Source organism: Rhea americana, unplaced genomic scaffold (assembly GCF_003343005.1).
Source record: "Rhea americana isolate MKP2758 unplaced genomic scaffold, rheAme1 scaffold_53, whole genome shotgun sequence".
Lineage (NCBI taxonomy): Eukaryota > Metazoa > Chordata > Aves > Rheiformes > Rheidae > Rhea > Rhea americana.
Genome location: NW_028186679.1, coordinates 2067169 through 2085352, shown reverse-complemented (window position 1 = coordinate 2085352; position 18184 = coordinate 2067169). Strand labels below are relative to the sequence as shown.

Below are 18184 nucleotides of genomic sequence, written 5' to 3'. Positions count from 1 at the left end.
TATATATGTGTGTAATAGCTGAACGAATATTCTGGGGTCAAAGCAGAGTTTTCTTAATGAGTTGACTATCTATATACATTCTGAGAAAGGGAGATTCTTGAATGATGGATACCATCGTGTATGTGTGATTTTGGTGGTCCCAAATCTTTATACATCATAATTGTAGTTAGTTACAACCCTCCTTTATTCGATCCTTTTGGGTTACATTATTCCCTGTAGCAATGTTGCTCCTTCTTGACACTTGCAACATCCCAGGTGAAATCCCATAGCCTTTGTTTAGGCACCATTTCTATGAAGCATTACCTGTAATAAAACTACATCCCCCCCATGCAACCCCCAGGAGTAGCTGGCTTTGGTGGAGGTTGGAAGCTGCCCTAGTTTCCATTTGTCTTTGCAGGACTGCTGGGCTGGGCTGCCTGGGAAGGTCTTCAGAATTCCCTTCTGGAATCCACTTCTTGTACTGCTCCAAGTCTTTCCRGTCCTTCAACTAATTTTGATACTGACATTTGTTTACATCGTCTTTTACTAGGCATTTACTGTGCTGTGTAAGGGCTAAGAAAGAAGGAGAGTACAAAAATGAGAGGAATTCCAGGAACTTGAGCTTGGGCATCCGTTTCATGCAGGGAGACTCCTGTGCAAGGGGCATGTTACTCACATTCAAATTGGTGAATATATCTTCATTGCCCGCTAAAAGACATCTGTAAGTCACCCTTGAGCCCAGGGGTGCAGAGACTGCAAGGGTTCGTGTGTCCCTGGCATTAATCTGACCAGATTCACAAGGTAGCCTCGGGGCTGCTCAGGAGACAGAGCATACTGTGCCCTGCAGCAGCCCAGAGGCCCCTGCTCTTCTTTCAGAGTTGTACAGCCACAAACAGTGTAAATCTTGGTAAAGAAGTATGTCAGAATTTAGCTCCATTAGTTGTTATTTCATGCAGTGTACCATGAACTCTATTGCTATGCCTGAGTAATTAAAATGTTGCTGAGATAATGTTGTTGTTGATAAGAGATAAGATGATAAGAGGGACAGATAAACCTCTGGTAATTTAAAATTTCTTAAGAATAACTCCGAACTAAAGATTTAGACATGTAATCGTGGTTTCTTGAAATTTATGAAAATCCTTTTCAGCCTAAGAAAAAAGCTTCTACTATGGCATGGTGCAGCTCTCCAGGTGGGAGACTGAACGCAGTGAGGCAGAAAGAGTCTGTATTGGTTGGCAATAGAAAAGCAATCTAGGACATGATTTTTTTTCTATTTTAAAATGGTGTTCTCTGAGCTCCARAAATCAATTCGAGTGAATAAATAGATGGAACAGCCATGCTTCCAGATCCAAAGAGCAGTTCATTTCAATAAAGGGAATTTAAAATATAGGCAGTAGTCTGATGAAAAAAAATGTAAGGGAGAAGTGGATGAGTTGTAGCCTGGCTACTTAATTAGAGCTATAATCTGTAATTGTGTTCAGTATCTGATGAAAAAAATGACAATAACTGTTGAAATAATACTCTTTGTTTTGYAAACAGTGCAAATTTCAGAATTCTAAGTGAGCTTATTCTAAATCATAGTTAAAAATGGCTCTCCCTTCTTGTGAAAATGTAGTGAAAGCAATGTCAGCACACAAAGTATTTCACTATCTCTGGAAAGCAGAAGCCTATTCTTCTTCTAGTGTTTTCTAAGAAAATGGGCAAGGTCATATAAAGGACATTATACATAGTCATAAAAATTGGCTTTAAACCTGCAGGGCTGTCTTCTGCTTGGAGGTGGCATTTGGACAAGGGACTGCGATGTGAGTAGGGATCATGGCTCATGGGAGCTCCTTTCAGCAGCTGTAGCCGCAGCCATCCCTATCTAGAGGCTTGCCTGAAAAAGCATGAGAGAAAGACATTTCTGGCAGGATAGGAGGGTGGAGAATAAGAAATGACAGTCTAAAATAACTCACTTTCTCCTCCAGACCAAGGAGGATAGGAAGCTCACAGTTTAGAATTTAAGCAGTTCACAAATAAAAGTGAATTTACTTCCAGTGTCATCCTGCAGTGACAAAGTGGCATTATCCTCATTTTACACAGCTGGGGCTGAGGCACAATAAGATTAGGGTTATATGGTCCATTTAATCAGAATACCCATTTTGCAATGCTTTTGGCTCAGTTACAGAGCTTAGTCAAATCTATATATAACGTTATATGTGTTCCCACTGGCTATAAATACAGCCCTGTGTGCTTCGTTCTGCTGCAAATCACAGCAAAAATTTCTAGATGAGTACCCAGATTGCAAGGAAAACATGCTCTGTGATCCCCTCTCTGAAGCTTGGCTTGAGCAGTGACTTTTCCATTTGCACAGGGGCTCATGTGCACTTCTGTTCGATCAAAAAAGGTATAGAAATGCATAGGGCAGATAATGAACAGGCAAGTAGAACCGAGCCAGAATTTACTGCTGCCAGGGGTCTGGACAGGCAGCACTGGGTGTCTTGGACGCTGAAGGATGTCACTGAGAATATCCCTGGTAAACCTGTGCCTTGTACTGGCTTTAAATATGAAAGAATTCCCAGATCTTCAGAAAGATCAATTTGATTAAATAAATAAAACCAACCATGAGTCTGTCCTTCCTTACAGAACAAATAWATATCACGTACTGTGAACATATCGCTGTCCTTCATTGTCAAAATGTGCAGAGGCGCATACAAATCCCAGGTTAGCAGAAATAATGCACCTCTGTGCAACAGGCCAGTTGCACTGGGCATGAGTTTCGTCCAGTGCATTGAAGGTTATATATTACGTTTTTATCTCTTATCTTCCATTTATATCTATACCCACTTATGCCTTTCAAACRCTTTTTAATTTGCTTATGCTCTTACCTGTCCCAGATTTGCACCTGAAATCTGAATTTCTGTTTTGGTCAGTTATAAAATAGCTACTGCAAATTTTTTAGGAGCTTTTTATGCCTGATTTTTTGACCTCATATTTCTTTCCAGCTGTCTATTGACAGCTCTTTCTTTTAGTAGTTTTCCCCATTTTTCAGAAAAGGAAGAGAACATGCAGGTTCTCTCTTGTGCTTAAAATTAAAAGGAGATAATTTTCAAGCCTTATGATAAAATCATATTTGAAGGAGAGAGATCATATATTTTGGGATTTGAGTTTGCTCTTGACAGGTTTGYGGTATACTAAGATAGTCCTTTAGTTTTCAAGAAATCACTCGTCTACACMAGGCTTGTAGTGAAGAATTCTTTAGCAAGCCAAGAATAAATTTCATATCAGATCTCACAAATTTTAATCATTAAAGATTGTTTGATGCAAGACAGTCATTAGAGCGTACAGTGAACAGGACTAGTAAGACCCCAGAGATGTATTATATTAAAGAAATATGCTCCWTGATGGCCAAATGGCTTATTTTTATTCAATTTTTTATTTATTCGTTTTAGTTAGTTATGTCTGCGTTTTTCAACAGTATAATAAATACATAAATATGTCACCTTATTTTGTATCAGGAAAGGAAAAAGGACACAGAAAAATAATACAGTGAAATTGTTAACATCTGCAGGTTGTGATTACAAATTACACTGCAAGTCTGAAATTAACTGTATGAACTTGATTTTCCTCCTCAAGCACAACTTCCATATGATACATTTAAGTTGTGTAATTAGTGCTTTAGATAATAAATTGGTTTTCAAACAGTATGCTTTGTTTATTATTGCTACTGGAATTATTGTAATGCTGGGCTTAGCAACTATAGGGACCCTTTTATTTTACCATTTGTTTTGAAAACTATTTCCTATTTGTACAAGACATCGCACTAATTATTATCTGTAGAYAGAGATGCCACCTCTGCTCTAAATGTAAAGCTTTTATAAAAGGGTTGTGTATTAAAAAATGCAAACTAGTGTTATGCTCCAGTATATCAATACTTTGAAGTTCACTCTTGTTGTCTTAGGAACTCCTTGTAACTATGCTCGTGAAACTGAAAACTGTGAAATTTTTGGAATTAACCTGGTCTGTAGGTCAAATGCTACCTTCATTCTTACTTAGGCCAGCTCACTGAAACTGGTCTTTATTCTTGTAAATGTGTCTTTTTCACTTTTGGTTGCATTCTGAGATACCTTCAAAGGTTGTATTCAATCTGAATACAAAAGGTTTCATTCTTGTATAACTTCAAAGTTACAGCAGATTTTTTTTCTGGTGAAAATAAGCAAAACTTGGCCCACTTTAAGTCAGGAGACCTTCTTTAAGCAGAGAGACCTTCAAAACGTGGAGTTTTATACTTCATATATTTTCATGCCTTTAAAGCCTAACTTTCTCAAACTCTCAACATAACCTTTCTCAGCACTTCTAWCTTAAAACTTCTATCAATAAAAGACTTTGGATGCTTCTCACTCAGTTATGGTGGAGAAAGAAAAGTAGACCACAGGCAGTTTTGTGCACTGTGCCTGTTATTTGGCAATTAGCTACTTAGACAATTAGCTCTTAATATCACCTTACTCAACTCCGTTGCTAGTATCCTTTTCTACTGTGGGGGACTTAGGTGAAAGGCAAAATAAGAGGAAATAGGATGAGCAGCRTGTTCTAGGGAATCCCTGCTGAGCTGTGCTGATAACCCAGGTTTCCATAGAGCACAGGACAATAAAATCCACTGGTGTGGTAGTAGCAACCTCATTTTGTGACTATATTTTCTCCTTTCCAATTTCTTCTAAATCARTACAGAGCAATTAGAGCAATGGATTTCAGAGCTTTGAAAAGCAATACCTTTAAGTGCTGTGATTTTGCATATGCAAGACAAGTGTGCTTAAAGAGAGAAAACCCAACCACCRTAATTTGCGAAGGTGTCTTTAATCATACTTCACTGGAGCAAAATGTGTATTCCGTTGCTCAGAGAAGACTTCAGGAGGAAGGTGACTTGGCAGCTCCTTCCTATGTAGGTTTTTTTTAAAAAGCTAAAGTAATAGACTTTACTGATAGCATAGCTAATTATGCAGTAATAAAATGAAAGTGGTGCCCAGTTTGCTCAAGCAGTATAGGGAGTCTGTGAAAGATATACCCACATACGTGCTTTTGTAAAAAACAAGCTCAAAACCAAGCTGGGACACAATCTCAGAAGATTTATACTATGTTTTTTTCATATTGACTCTCAGTGAGGTCACAAATCAAGCTATCACTTAGTCTAAAAGTTTATTATTGCTGGAACTTTAGTGAGGAAGGACMTAAAAAATAGCAGCGTGTGGGAGTTGTACCTTTACAAATGTGTTTCTGTAGCTAGCTAAACTACTGGGTTTGTGCTGGATATGTTATAGTAAAAATAATGGGTTTAGGGCTAGGCATTCTACTTTTGATACAATAAGGAATGTCCAAAGTGTTGTTCAAAATTCAAAATGAACTTTTGTCAGAGCACAAAGAAAACTTCATAACTGAAATCATTTTATCAAAGCTTGGTTCTTAATGATTTTAGCTGAGACCYGTAGTAAAATTAGAAGCTTCAAAATATAATGGCAATGTATTTCTACAACAGTTACGGACTGTAAAAGAAGACCAGAGAGCCTGTTCTCCTGAGATATCCAGAGCAAATATTTTATTTCAGTCTGTTGCTAATAGGGGGCTTACAAACTTTTGTGTCCTTATCTAAACTAAACAGATAATGATTTGCTCACCACTCCTATGGGTTGATGTCGCTGATTACCTGTTCTAGTTACAGCATAATAACATGTATTTGCAGAAAAAGTATGAAGAGAAGTCTGATTTTCCATTACAGTACCTTGACTGCATTTTTACTGCAAATGTAATTTATTTCTATCATTACATACATTCAGTGATAATCTAAAATGTGATGACAAAGATAAATATTAAAGTTAAAAAAAGAAAGAAGAAATTAATAAAGGACTTTCCTTTTGCTCAAAGAGCTGTTTGAGTTATGCTAGGTTTCAGCTCACCTGCCAGAACACCTAAAATYGAGATACTAGGTGAGAGCACTCACCAGAGTGCTTTCAGTATTCAAGAGGAGAGAGAGCTCTGCTAGGGTGAGATGGTACCACCCTGCAAAACTGGCTATTGCTGTTCCTTGGTGCTAAAAGGRTCACTCGCATCCACCAGACACCTGACTTCTAAACAGGTGTGGGTGAGTTAAATCCCATCCCTGCCRTTTTACTTTTCTCCCCCAAAGTGTATGAACTTGCTGGCAGCAGAACCGAATGTGCTGCGGGGTCACTAACGCAATAGCTGACGCGCATGGGGGATGCTGAGGTTGGTGGATTACTTGCAGAATTCAGCAAGGCAAAAGCGATGTGTGAGTACCAGGGGGATCACAGTCAACTCCTGATGGTGTCCTGGAGCCGTACCAGTGTTGGGCGAGCCCAGTGTGCAATTGCACATTGGTGGACAGGCTCAAAAACTTCCAGGCATCGTCAACTCAAACTGCAAAGCAAGAGGCACCGGCACCAACTGTACCCACAGCCACATGGCTAAGCAATAGAGTTTTTTGGGAAAGGGGATATTTTTCAAGATGGATCTGAAATTATTTTGTTTGAATAACAACCAAAATGGTGTCATAGCRGACTGTCTATTGGAATCTGAAGTCTGTGTACATGGTGCAGATGAGTTAGCTCTAACACGATAGTTGAAGCCAATCCTGACCCTTCACTTCTGCTCCTTTWTTCCTTTATTTATTTTGCTCATAACAGAGTAAAATATGTAATTTGTTATAATTACATTAGGCTTCAGTGGTGACTCATAATATTATGGGCACCAGCAGAATTGACTATCATGAATAGAGGAATTTTTTCACCTAAAATAAATTGTTATATCTGAGTTATAAACCTTTGAAATTAAACTGTTGTCTTAAAACAGTGGTAGCTGCCTCTGTGACAAGAGGCAGAGGTACAGATAAAAAAAATGTTAATTTTAAGTGATGCCAAGCTTTTGTAGTACTCATTTGAAAAATAAGCAAAGAATTATTAGACTTTGTCTTAAAGTTTTTTAACTGAAAAACTGAAAACCCATGAATGCAAAGGTTCCTCATTTGGAAAGAAAAGAAGTGTGGAAAAATTAAAACCAAATGTGTGATGTACAATGACAATATCCAAAAGTGTTTGAATGCCTATGTGTGTGCATATATATATATATATTTATGAGTATATACAGTCTTTATATACATACTTACACGTACAGAAGATACTATAGTACTTCAAATTTCCTTTCTTTTTCACCTATAAAACTAATTGCGAATTATTTCTTTTTGTTCTTCTCACAGCTGAATTTTTATTCCTCTTGTGGGGTGTTTATCTCTGCTATGCAGTGCGGACAGTCCCATCAGCATTTCATGAGCCACGTTATATGGCTGTTGCAGTTCACAATGAGCTCATTATCTCTGCTATATTCCATACAATTAGGCAAGTGATCTGTAGATCTAGTAATTAACTATTTATCTTTCAGGTTTCATACGGTGCAATTTAAAAGTGTAAATGGGATAAGATGCATAATGCAAGGACTCATAAATATTTAATTTTACAAATGAAAGAGTTACTAAACTTAAAACTGTTCCTATAGGACTCAAGAATATGTACAGCCAACTTGATAATCATATAATTGCTTTTTTTTCAGTATAGCTAGCTGATATGTACTTGGATCAAAGTTCAGTATATATGATAAATTAGATGTAGCAGAACTACTGTCTTGATTCATTTACATGCTGCTCACTGGTTTGTATCTCTAGAAAAATAACAGGTAAGAGTGTTAGTTTATGTGAACTTTTCYTGGTGTGTAACAGATTGGCAAGGTGCAGTTATATGATAAGATACAAGTTGTATAGTAAGATTGGTTCATGCATGAAGCATAGTGGTTTATATGCTGACATAAAAAGCTATTATGCATATGATGCTGTAACAGTTATATAAGGCACATGTTCCTTACAAATTTTGTAATGAGCTTTGCATTTCAGACTTGTAAATTATTAGATTAGTAACTAATAAATAAGAGCTACATGCAAATTAGCAAATTTGCCTTTCCCACGGAGAACCYGGTAAAAATGAACTACTTGTAGAAAATCCAAAATAACAAGATAGCATGAATCTCAGTTCATGCTGTAAAGAGATTCTTATGACTTTCTTATGACAGTCTTTGTCTTCTTATGTCATTCTGTTGTCTGACAGACTTTATCTACTCAGATTTTTTTAACATCTCTCCATTGACAGTCTTCAAATCCACTTCTCAGCTTCTGATYTTTCTTCAAGTTCACATTTCTTTCTGTCTCCTTCATGTTTTCTTCCATGATGCATCATCTTTTCCAAACAATCATCATCAAAGCAAATCTCTCATCGCTGTTTCTTCTAGGTGCTCTTTTCCCTATCATTGTTAAGAAGTTCACTATACTTTTCAGGCTTGCAACTTTTTATTTCCTTCACCTTCTCCTAACCCTCTGTCTCACATCCATATGCTCTCAAAATCTGGGGTTTTATTCCTAACATAAAAACTGAACAAATAATTAAAAAAAAAGAATTTGGATTTGGAAAATGTTACATTATGGAAACTTTTTTATTTTCATTCCCAACTTACAGARTAGATAAAAAAAAATCAGTTATTACAGTTCTATAAGTTGTATATAACAACTAAGAAAGCCTTTCTATCAAAGGTTTTCCCTGTTAATTAATATGCCTAAACGATATTTTGAGCTATGATAGAAGATAAAGTTCAATACATGAGAAGGTATTGTTTGTGGTGCAAGTTTAGTGATAGGACAGGATGAAAATAATSTTGGATTGAAGGGAGGAGAAAAAGGGGGAAATGTAACTTTTTATTTTCCTCTAATCCTGTGAGTTTTATTTTAAAAGCATATAGGAATTGAAGGAAAAGAAAGGACTCTTCCATCTTACGTAGGTTTGGTTTTACTACGTATCTGATCAGCTCAGTGGTTTGTTTGGTTTTATATAGTAGATATCCAGATTTTTTTACATTTTTATGAAATGTTCCTACACTGGACGAAGTTGACTGAACACAGAATTCTGGAGAGATTCCCTTTCTTCTCTGAATGCCTTCATTTAGAGCAAATATAATACAATCAGAAAAAGGAATCAGTACCTATCTTATCAAGCAGACCTAGGAGGACGAGGTCTTCCCGCTTATCCTAGCAAGGATAAAATTGTGCCTTCAGCCTAAGATCTACTGATTCTTTCCATCCTTCTTTTTACAAAATATATATGTTTTGTATTGCTTATTGTTTTTTTCTCATATATGTGTTCATTTGCTGAAGAAATGTAATACAGTGTTTATAGATAGGAATGAACAGCCTGTGTTGGAAATAGATGATCCCTTCTGAAATTATGTCCATTTCTKTATATATGATTCTTAACCCAATCTCTGTGAAGTTCACGTTTCTATGCTTCTGTCTTCCCTTCTAAATTCTGGATGTAACTGAAAGAGATGAAATGTAAGAATCATATTTATGTGACATATCTGAGTTGTTACGAAGTTGAAAGTACAGGAATTTTGAAAGACACCCGTGCTCATAAGGTAGCCATCCAGTGTGAAAACTCAAGAAGCTCCTGGGAGACTGATGTGAGCATTAAATCATGTCTTAAGGTGTTTGTGGTTTGTTTTTCTGTCAAATTATTACTCCCTTTTCAGAAACAGAGCATTCTTGATTATCTTCAGATCAATATAGCATTAAATTTGTACATTGCTTTTTCTTTCCTATGACTGAGAAAAACAAATTTGTGAGGCATAATCTCATTTGAATGGAAACCCCATCTCTGCTGGGTCTGAATGATTATTACAAATAATGATATTTAACTTACAGGGATATGGCCTGGATATCTTAATCAACCAATGTTTTGTGCATAAAACATAAATAAAAAGCCCCCCACAAAAATTAACAGTTGCAGCTGTTAAGGGTTAGCAGATCCACACGACACCCGGAGTTGGCCACACGGACCTGTACAGATGTCTCTATAGGCACCATATAAACATGAACACAGACAGTCCAGTCCTGTTYCTCCTCTCCAGCTACAGCCATACTAAAATTTGGTATTTCTGATATCTTTACCTAGGTAGTCATGGCCTTAAATGCTATTAATAATATAGTTGCCTCGATACTGCCAACCTTCCAGGTTCTACTCCCCAGATGTCCCAAATATTCCCTTCAGTTACCCACAAAGTTTGACTGTCCTTCGAATAACTCCCCCTTAACCACCTGTGAAATCCTACCATTCATCACGGTGCTATCGGTAACTTTTGTTAGCTTCTCACTCTATTATTTGTTAYATCCAGCGTTGTCCTAAGCCATCTTCAGCAGTTTCTCGTGTTTTGTTCAGTTAGCTAAGCTTCCGGCCAGGGCCTGCATGTCTTAACAGCAACATCTTTTTAAGAAAGAAAAATCTGTAGTATTTTGTTGTGTTCATGAAGGATTGCATCTATAAGGTAATAAACAAGAAATGATGACTGTATGATTATGACATATAAGCCAATATTTCATGTCAGACTTTTCCTGTTAACAAAAGCTTTTGCAAAATGTGCATCTGTGGACTTGGATAAGTTGGAAATGTCATTTCTTTTTGAATGATTTTTGTAAACCTGCAAGTTATAGGCCAGTGGTACATCCATTCATCCATTATGTTGCTTACCAATTATGCCTTTGGGAACTTGATAAAGCGGATAAACCAAGCATGCCTCCGCTAGCTTAGCTGCAGTGCTTGTTCTACCACTCTTCTAGAAAGCTCAGCAAGGAATTGCTTCATTTAGGAGATTCAGTCACTCATTTACGAGCATTTGAAAAGCTCTTAGGCCCTGCAGTATTGAGCTGGGAGCTCCTGCAGTCAAGGCCATTTCTGTGTTCCACACTGTTCAGTTCTCTCTTCAATGTACATGCGATCTATGGACATCCTGCATTTAAAAATGCACTGAAAATGATCTTAGTACATGAGCTTACTTAGTAACCTAAAATCATCAATTCAGACCTTTAATGAATGTTAACTCTCATAACTTAGTTCAAGCCAAAGAAGCTGTGACAGTTTACGCCATCATAAAACAGCTTAGTAGACTGAGAATGCTTGAATAAGCAATATCCTTTCAGGTCCTTTTTTTATATTTTGTTTTGCTTCGGATCTTCTTARCTTATTTTGAAACTGTGGTATATAGGTAAAGCATGTGGATATAATTTCTAGCCAGTATGAAAGCAGCACAAAACAAAAACAGTTGCATTTAGCTTTTCAATGAAAAGAATCCTAAGGAATGTTAAAAATGTTCAGTGTATTACATGGAGAAAAGGCAATAAATTGCCAACACTGAATTCTATTTTCAGATTCATACTTGCTTCAAGACTTCAGTCTGACTGGATGCTGATGCTGTTCTTCGCACACACACACTTGACTGTGACAGTTACTGTTGGGCTGCTTCTGATCCCTAAGGTATTCTATTTTCCTGTCTTTTTTTCTCTTGCCAAGACCAAGAAAGATAAATATTTGAGGGAGTACATGGGAAGACTGGGAGGGACCATTAAATAAAGCTGTAATGAGGAGCTTGGGCTCGCCATGAGAGAGGAGGTTGGGATTTATCCCGGGTGATTGTTCCTGAGCAAAAGTGGAGACTCCTTTGCAAGCCAGAAGCATGGGATGTTCAGACTCAGCACTCCTAGGGAAGAGGCAGAAAGWCAGAACGCGGGGAGCAGAACAGAGCTTTGAGACCTACAGCCTGTTTCCCATCAGGCTCACGAAATGAAATTAAAATATGCCAGTCTCCCTGGCGTAGGAAAACCACAGGTAGCTTCTCCTGTCCTGAGTGCCACTCTACAGGATTTGAATGGAGCTTTCTTCTTCTGCAGTATCCTGACAAAAAGAATGGTTTGGTAATGGCTCTTGAAAAGACCAATTCTATGAGACAAAAGATCAAGAACCAAAGAGGATATTAAAGATGAAAAGTTACCCATGAAAGAAGAATGCTGTAGAGTTCAGTTAATACAATTCTCAATTTAGTGAAGCTGCTTTTCCTATCATTTGCCTGTGTCAGAACAGTGTGCTGATAACTGTCAAATATATATACATTAAATAGTCGCAACAGGAGGACACAGTGATACAGCCTTAACAATGAATAGCCTTGTTTTGTTTTTAATGATTTTTCTGGTCTTTAGCAATAGTTTTATTATTTTCTTTCTCACATCCATGTACTTTATTATATTTTCAGAGATGCCGTTCTAGACCAGCCTAGAAAGTTTGTTAACCTTTCTGAAGCTGACTCAYAACAATGATTAACATTTCTGTTTTTAGTTTATTATCTGTGTAACACAACACAGGCTTTTCTTGCAGAATTTTCTCTTGATCAGGGGATAAAGAGAAGATTCACAAAGTTTAGGTCCATTTATAGATAGATGTAAAGTCATGAGGCCAGATGACTATGTGTGCAACGATAACTGTGGATCAGTTAGTTAATATGAATTAAAAAATAGCTGACACAGCCTCCATCCAATTTTTGATACAAGCATTTGCTAGAACTTAGAAAAGAGATTAATTTGTCTCCTTTCTAATTTATCTCCTTTGGGTTTTTGCCATCTTCCTTGTTTTGGGTCAGAATCTAAAATGAAAGAATTGCTTTCTGCAAGATACGAAATATAAAATAAAGCCTTGTGGTTTTAGCAGCCTAATTGGGAATACAGGCTGAATGCCTATTCCCATGTATTTTTAATACTAGTTTAATTTAAATGCAATTTAAAGAGGTTTAAATAAGCATCAAATTAAGTACAAGGAATTTTTCTAATGCAAATGTCTAAACCTTTTCAAGTCAAGCCATCATTAATAAGTTCCTTCCATACAATAATGATATTCTGTAAGACACTGCTTATGCCAGTGATGCCTGTAGCTAGCATTTTAGGTTAACACAAGTTGCAGGAAATCCGTAGAAGGATCATTGTCTCCCTAAAACTACTGATGTAGATTTTTACAGTTTACTGATGGCAACATCTTTTTTATGAATACTTATTGCAGTTTTCACACTCAAGCAATAACCCAAGAGATGATATAGCTACGGAAGCATATGAAGATGAGCTCGACATAGGTCGATCTGGATCCTATCTGAACAGCAGCATCAATTCTGCATGGAGTGAACATAGTTTGGATCCTGAAGACATTCGGGTACATGTAACTTTTAAATAGCATTTATTTTCAAGAACWTATGCTTTTTCCTACCAGTTAACTCTGAATCACATCCATTTAACTTTTTTTCGCAGATACCAAATAAAACAGTTCAGCTTAGGTCTTGTAATGATTGTGGTATCAGGTCCTGTAACATCTTTTAGAAAAAATTTACTAGTGTGAAGAGAATCTGCACTGCTAATTATAGAAAAAGTCATTCTGGAGGCTAAGAGGAGAAGGGCACAGCAAAAGCTATTTATTAGTTTATATAGGCTGTTTGAATTAGCTTGAAGCATACAGTCTGGTGTCAGTGTGATTAGTCGTTTGTCATCACTTTATAACATATAACAAGGAAAAGAAACTTCATTCCTATCCTACATGATAAAAGGGCACTTCTGTCTGGAACTTTTCTGACGTGTGCTCCCAGAGTAAAGCATAGCTGTAGAGTTCAGTAGGAAAACCTGCAGCATAGTGTTGCAATGAAATCTAAAACATGCGATATGAATGCATATTAATTGCTTTTGCATGCTGTATGCTATGCAGCCATGCAAGGCAACGGTTTTGTGCAATGATTTTAGGGTTGAATTTATTTTTAAATTGGGAAAAAAAATGGACCCAAGTTTATGGAGAAATGGCAYATTCAAACTTTAGAAAAGACAATGAAAGAAGTTTAATACGATTTGTAATCAAATAGGTAATGCACTCATTCGGATGCTAGTTTGACTGGATTCACTCTGTGAATACTAGTTTTGCCATTCATTTTGCTTTGCAGGATGAGTTGAAGAAACTATATGCCCAGCTTGAAATCTATAAGAGAAAAAAGATGATTGCTAATAATCCACATCTCCAGAAAAAAAGGTGCTCTAAGAAGGGCTTGGGGAGGTCAATAATGAGACGTATTACAGAAATCCCCGAGACAGTCACGAGGCAGTGCTCCAGGGATGAGAAGGACCTGGTGGAGCACAGTGCTGTAAAGAACGCTGCTGCACTGAGGAAAAACCCACAGGATTCCACAAGTAATGTAAAGCCAAAGGAGGAGACTTTGAAAAACAGAGTATTTTCATTAAAAAAGTCCCACAGCACTTATGATCATGTTAGGGATCAAACAGAAGAGTCTAATAGCTTAACTAGAGAAAGCGCGGAAGTTATAACTGCTGAGAATTCACTTCTGGATTCCTTGAGTGAGAACAAATTGATCAAAAAAGCTACTGAAAAAGTTGAGGCTGTGTCCACTGAATCAGTCCCTTTAGTGTGCAAATCAGTAAGCGCACATAACTTAAGTGCAGATAAGAAGCCTCTGCATCCAAGAACATCTGTGTTACAAAAATCCCTCAGTGTTATTGCAAGTGCCAAGGAAAAGACTCTAGGACTAACAGGTAAAACGCAAAGTCTTGAAGAAAGCACTAAATCGTATAAATCTCAACAAAAGAGCAAGGAGACCAGCAAAAAACACTCAGTCTCTGATAAAGGGGAACATAAGGATTCTCACTGGAAGAACTCTACCCCRTCTGAGGAAACAAAGAAAACCCATAAATCTGGAATTATGAAACAACAAAGGGTTACCCAAACATCTGCAAATCCTGACACAGGCCCAGGTAAGTCTCTACACAAGGACAATTTTGACATAGGAGAAGTTTGTCCTTGGGAGATATATGACCAAACTCCTGGTCCTGTGCCTTCTGACTCTAAAGTTCAAAAACATGTGTCTATTGCCTCCTCAGAACCAGAGAAAAATCACCCTTCCCAGCCAAAGGGGAAATCTCATCATAAGCTGAAGACAGCTGAGGGATATCAACAATCAAATCAAAAGAGCTCAGAGAAGTTGGAGATGACCACTTGCAAGACACAAGAGCAGCAGGCTTTTGAAAATGAGAAAAAACAGTTGAATTCCAAGTCTCAGGTCACCCCTGGGTTGAAATGTGAGACTGTTAATAGATATTCCCCCACTGTTTGTGCTGGGGAGTATGAGGAACTATCCCAGAAAGCAACAGAAAAGGAAAACCTTAATAAGTTGGCAGAACAGAAAAAAAAAATCTCATCTGAGGGAAATGTGCTTTCATCTGATTCCCATAAGCCAAGTAGTTACTTGCAGCAACCTTTAGCATCTCGAGCTGAAGTCTGCCCTTGGGAGTATGATACACCAGATTTACCAAATGCAGAAAGAAGTGTAGCTTTATCAAACACCTCTACTATAAGTGCAAATAAAACAGCAACACCTCGAAAATAAGAGGTTTTGGACTGAGGAGAGTAGCAACATTGAAAAGAAAGACAACAGGGAAGACAGAGGGGACTTAGGCCAAAAGGATCTGAAAATTCCTAAGGAGCATCACTTAAAACAAGAGAATCAGCACAACACTTAAGTAGGAAATAAGCAAAGTAAATTGTTATTGTTCTTATTGTTTATTTGTTGAGTGCCAACAGTGTGATTTGCGGTGTCCAGAATGTGGTCCCTGATGCAAGGARTTTAATGTGTCAGTGAAAGAAACCTGCCTTTGTGAAGTCACTTCTCTTTTTAAAGAAAAGAAAAGATGATTACAAGTGCACATCACAGATCTTAACAGAAATATTTCTGAATGCCCACGACTGGCTTTAACTTGCCCTTGGGACTTTAAAGATCCAACAGAAGTAGGGCACAGAAAATGTCCTGATGGCAAAATGAGTATCAAAGAGCAGCTTATTATAATGACGACTTTTCACTTTCCATAGTTAATCTTGCTAGCGCTGCTAACTCAGTGCATCCCCAAAATACATTTTATATGATTACTCTCATTTTCTTTTTAATGTATGTTTAAGTAATTGTTGTGTCTCATATTAAAACATTCCAGATTGTATAATTTTTGCAAATATCTTTGATGTTATGTGACACAACAACACATTTATGCACTCTGCAGATACTTTCTTCTTATTGCAACTTAAAATACCTGCTATAGGCTTTTTTTGTATATATAGAATTACAGTAATCTTTCACTGGCTATGGAAACCATAACTTGTATGAGGAAATTCCTTTGGACTTTGAGAGATTTTTTTTTCTTTTCCTGTGATTTATATAATGATTTCTTTGTTCAGTTCTGTTATTTAAATTTAAAGTTTGGTACAGTATTATTCAGGGGGTTTATACAAGGTAAGTTGCTTGTTTTGCACTTCCATGTTAATGATCGTACACTTTGTTAATAGCAGAAATCAAGTCGTCTTAGCTGCATAATTTGGTAAGTCTTACGACAACGTACTTTGTTTTTTGTTAAAAATTGGAAAATGTCATCTGACAAACTGGAATTCCTACTTTAATCATAGTAATCTTGTTCAGTACTTCTTACTGAGCATAACCTACTAAATGAACCAAGTAAGAATGACAACAAATATACCATAAAATTATGACCTGTTTTACTGAAAATATACAGCTCTGGGAAATACATTAGCTAGTTCATTTAACACAGCATTTAACATCTATCTCCATTGGCAATCTTCCAAAATTTGGCCTTTAGACATCCACAATGAGGAGAGAAATCCAAAACGTTTCTTTTCCCCCATACATGCAATTTTAAGAGACAGGTGGGAGTAGAAGTGATGGCATCTCTCTCCCAGTCTCCAAAACGTTTGATTTGTTTTTATCTATACATGCATTTACAGTAAAAGTTAATATTTTATACAGTGCTAATTTTCAGTAATAGCTACTGGCCTCATCCCGCAAATGAGCTTAATTCATAGATGGTCCATTCATATCTCTGAGTCTTAGTGCATAAACACTCATGGTAGAATCAGTGTCTAAGAGGTATTTTGGAGGATCTGAGGAGTAACACTAATAATAAAAAGCTAGATACCTCCCTCATCCATCTAAGTTTAATTCCAGTAAAATACTATTTATTAGAATTGTCTGTACACACAGTACCCCAAAATAAAGATAGTCCCAGTCCTAAAGAACTTGTGCAATTTGAGAGAAGTGATGGGATTCAGTGGAAGAACAGGAAGTGAGGATGACTGAATACGATGTGTTGTTTAGTATATATATATATATATAATATATATATAAAAAATAGATATTTATATATGTTTAATATATATATAACATGTCATATCTAATACACACATRCACATACACGTCTGTAGTATAAACTGATTTTTGTGGCATCATAGGAAAGGTGGCTTGAAATAAAATGCAGTGAACAGAGRGACTTGAACAAGCTGGGCATGAGGAGGATGTTTCTTGTCTTTTAAGAAGGACTGGAGAGTATGGGCATGTCTACCCTGACAAATCAAGTCAAGACAGATCTGATGTTCCTAAGCCCAAACCTGGAACATGCAAACACCTGAGACAGCTGGAGACAAAACAGCTCAGATGTCAGTGTTCACTGAATATGGTAGCCTTGCTCATAAACTCTGTTAATCTGAGCTCATTAGCCGCAGATTAAGGTGACTGAACTGCCCCAGACCAAGCTGGTAAGACTGGATGGTGCTGTGTTGCACCACAGAGACTTGCTGACTTGGATCTTTCCTATCTTGGGCTCATATGACTCTCCCACCACTCTTGTAAGGTGTACTTTTGGCCTAAGAGATCTGGTCTTTGCCTTCTGCACAGGTCTGATATTGRGTGCTTTGGACATCTGCGCACCCACTTTGCACACACAGTGCCAGTGGCATCCCAAATACAGCCTGAACCTAGCTYTGTGCATGCTATGGAAAAGAGACAAGGTTGGAGTGATTGTGCCAGATTTTCCCTTCCCAATTCCAAATATTTACAGAATTTGGCAAGAAGGTTTCTGTCAACTTCAGCAGGATTTGATCAGGTCTTAAGAGAGAAGGTAACCATAAATTTCCCTGCATGGGATAAATCTGTCCTGGGAGCACAGCTCTTCACGAGTCCTTCCAGAGCACACTGAGCCCTCTCTAGAGCAGTGCGCAGCCTGCTAAGTCTGGCAACCACCTTGTGCCTCCCCTACTCTGGAAAGGTGACAATGCCCCAGGAGACTCTGCAGCTCCACCAGGTGGGCATTGCTGTGACCGGGAGACACCTTACCACAAGTTGTTCCTGCTCACACCTAGTWGTCAGCGCTTTGTCAGAGCCAGGTGCTGATGTTAGAATACACCTGCAGGGAAATTGTGAA

At 37.5% G+C, this 18184-nt stretch overlaps 1 protein-coding gene across 1 annotated transcript in view; it reads left to right on the top strand.

The window, feature by feature from the left end:
- Positions 1-16078, top strand: part of GPR158 (G protein-coupled receptor 158) — a 203446-nt gene extending 187368 nt beyond the window's left edge. The window contains exons 8-11 of the mRNA XM_085318308.1: positions 7223-7361; positions 11264-11369; positions 12939-13085; positions 13858-16078. Coding sequence (XP_085174434.1) covers positions 7223-7361; positions 11264-11369; positions 12939-13085; positions 13858-15312 — 1847 coding nt within the window. The 3' untranslated portion in view covers positions 15313-16078. The remainder of the gene's footprint in view (positions 1-7222; positions 7362-11263; positions 11370-12938; positions 13086-13857) is intronic.
- Positions 16079-18184: the final 2106 nt, after the last annotated feature.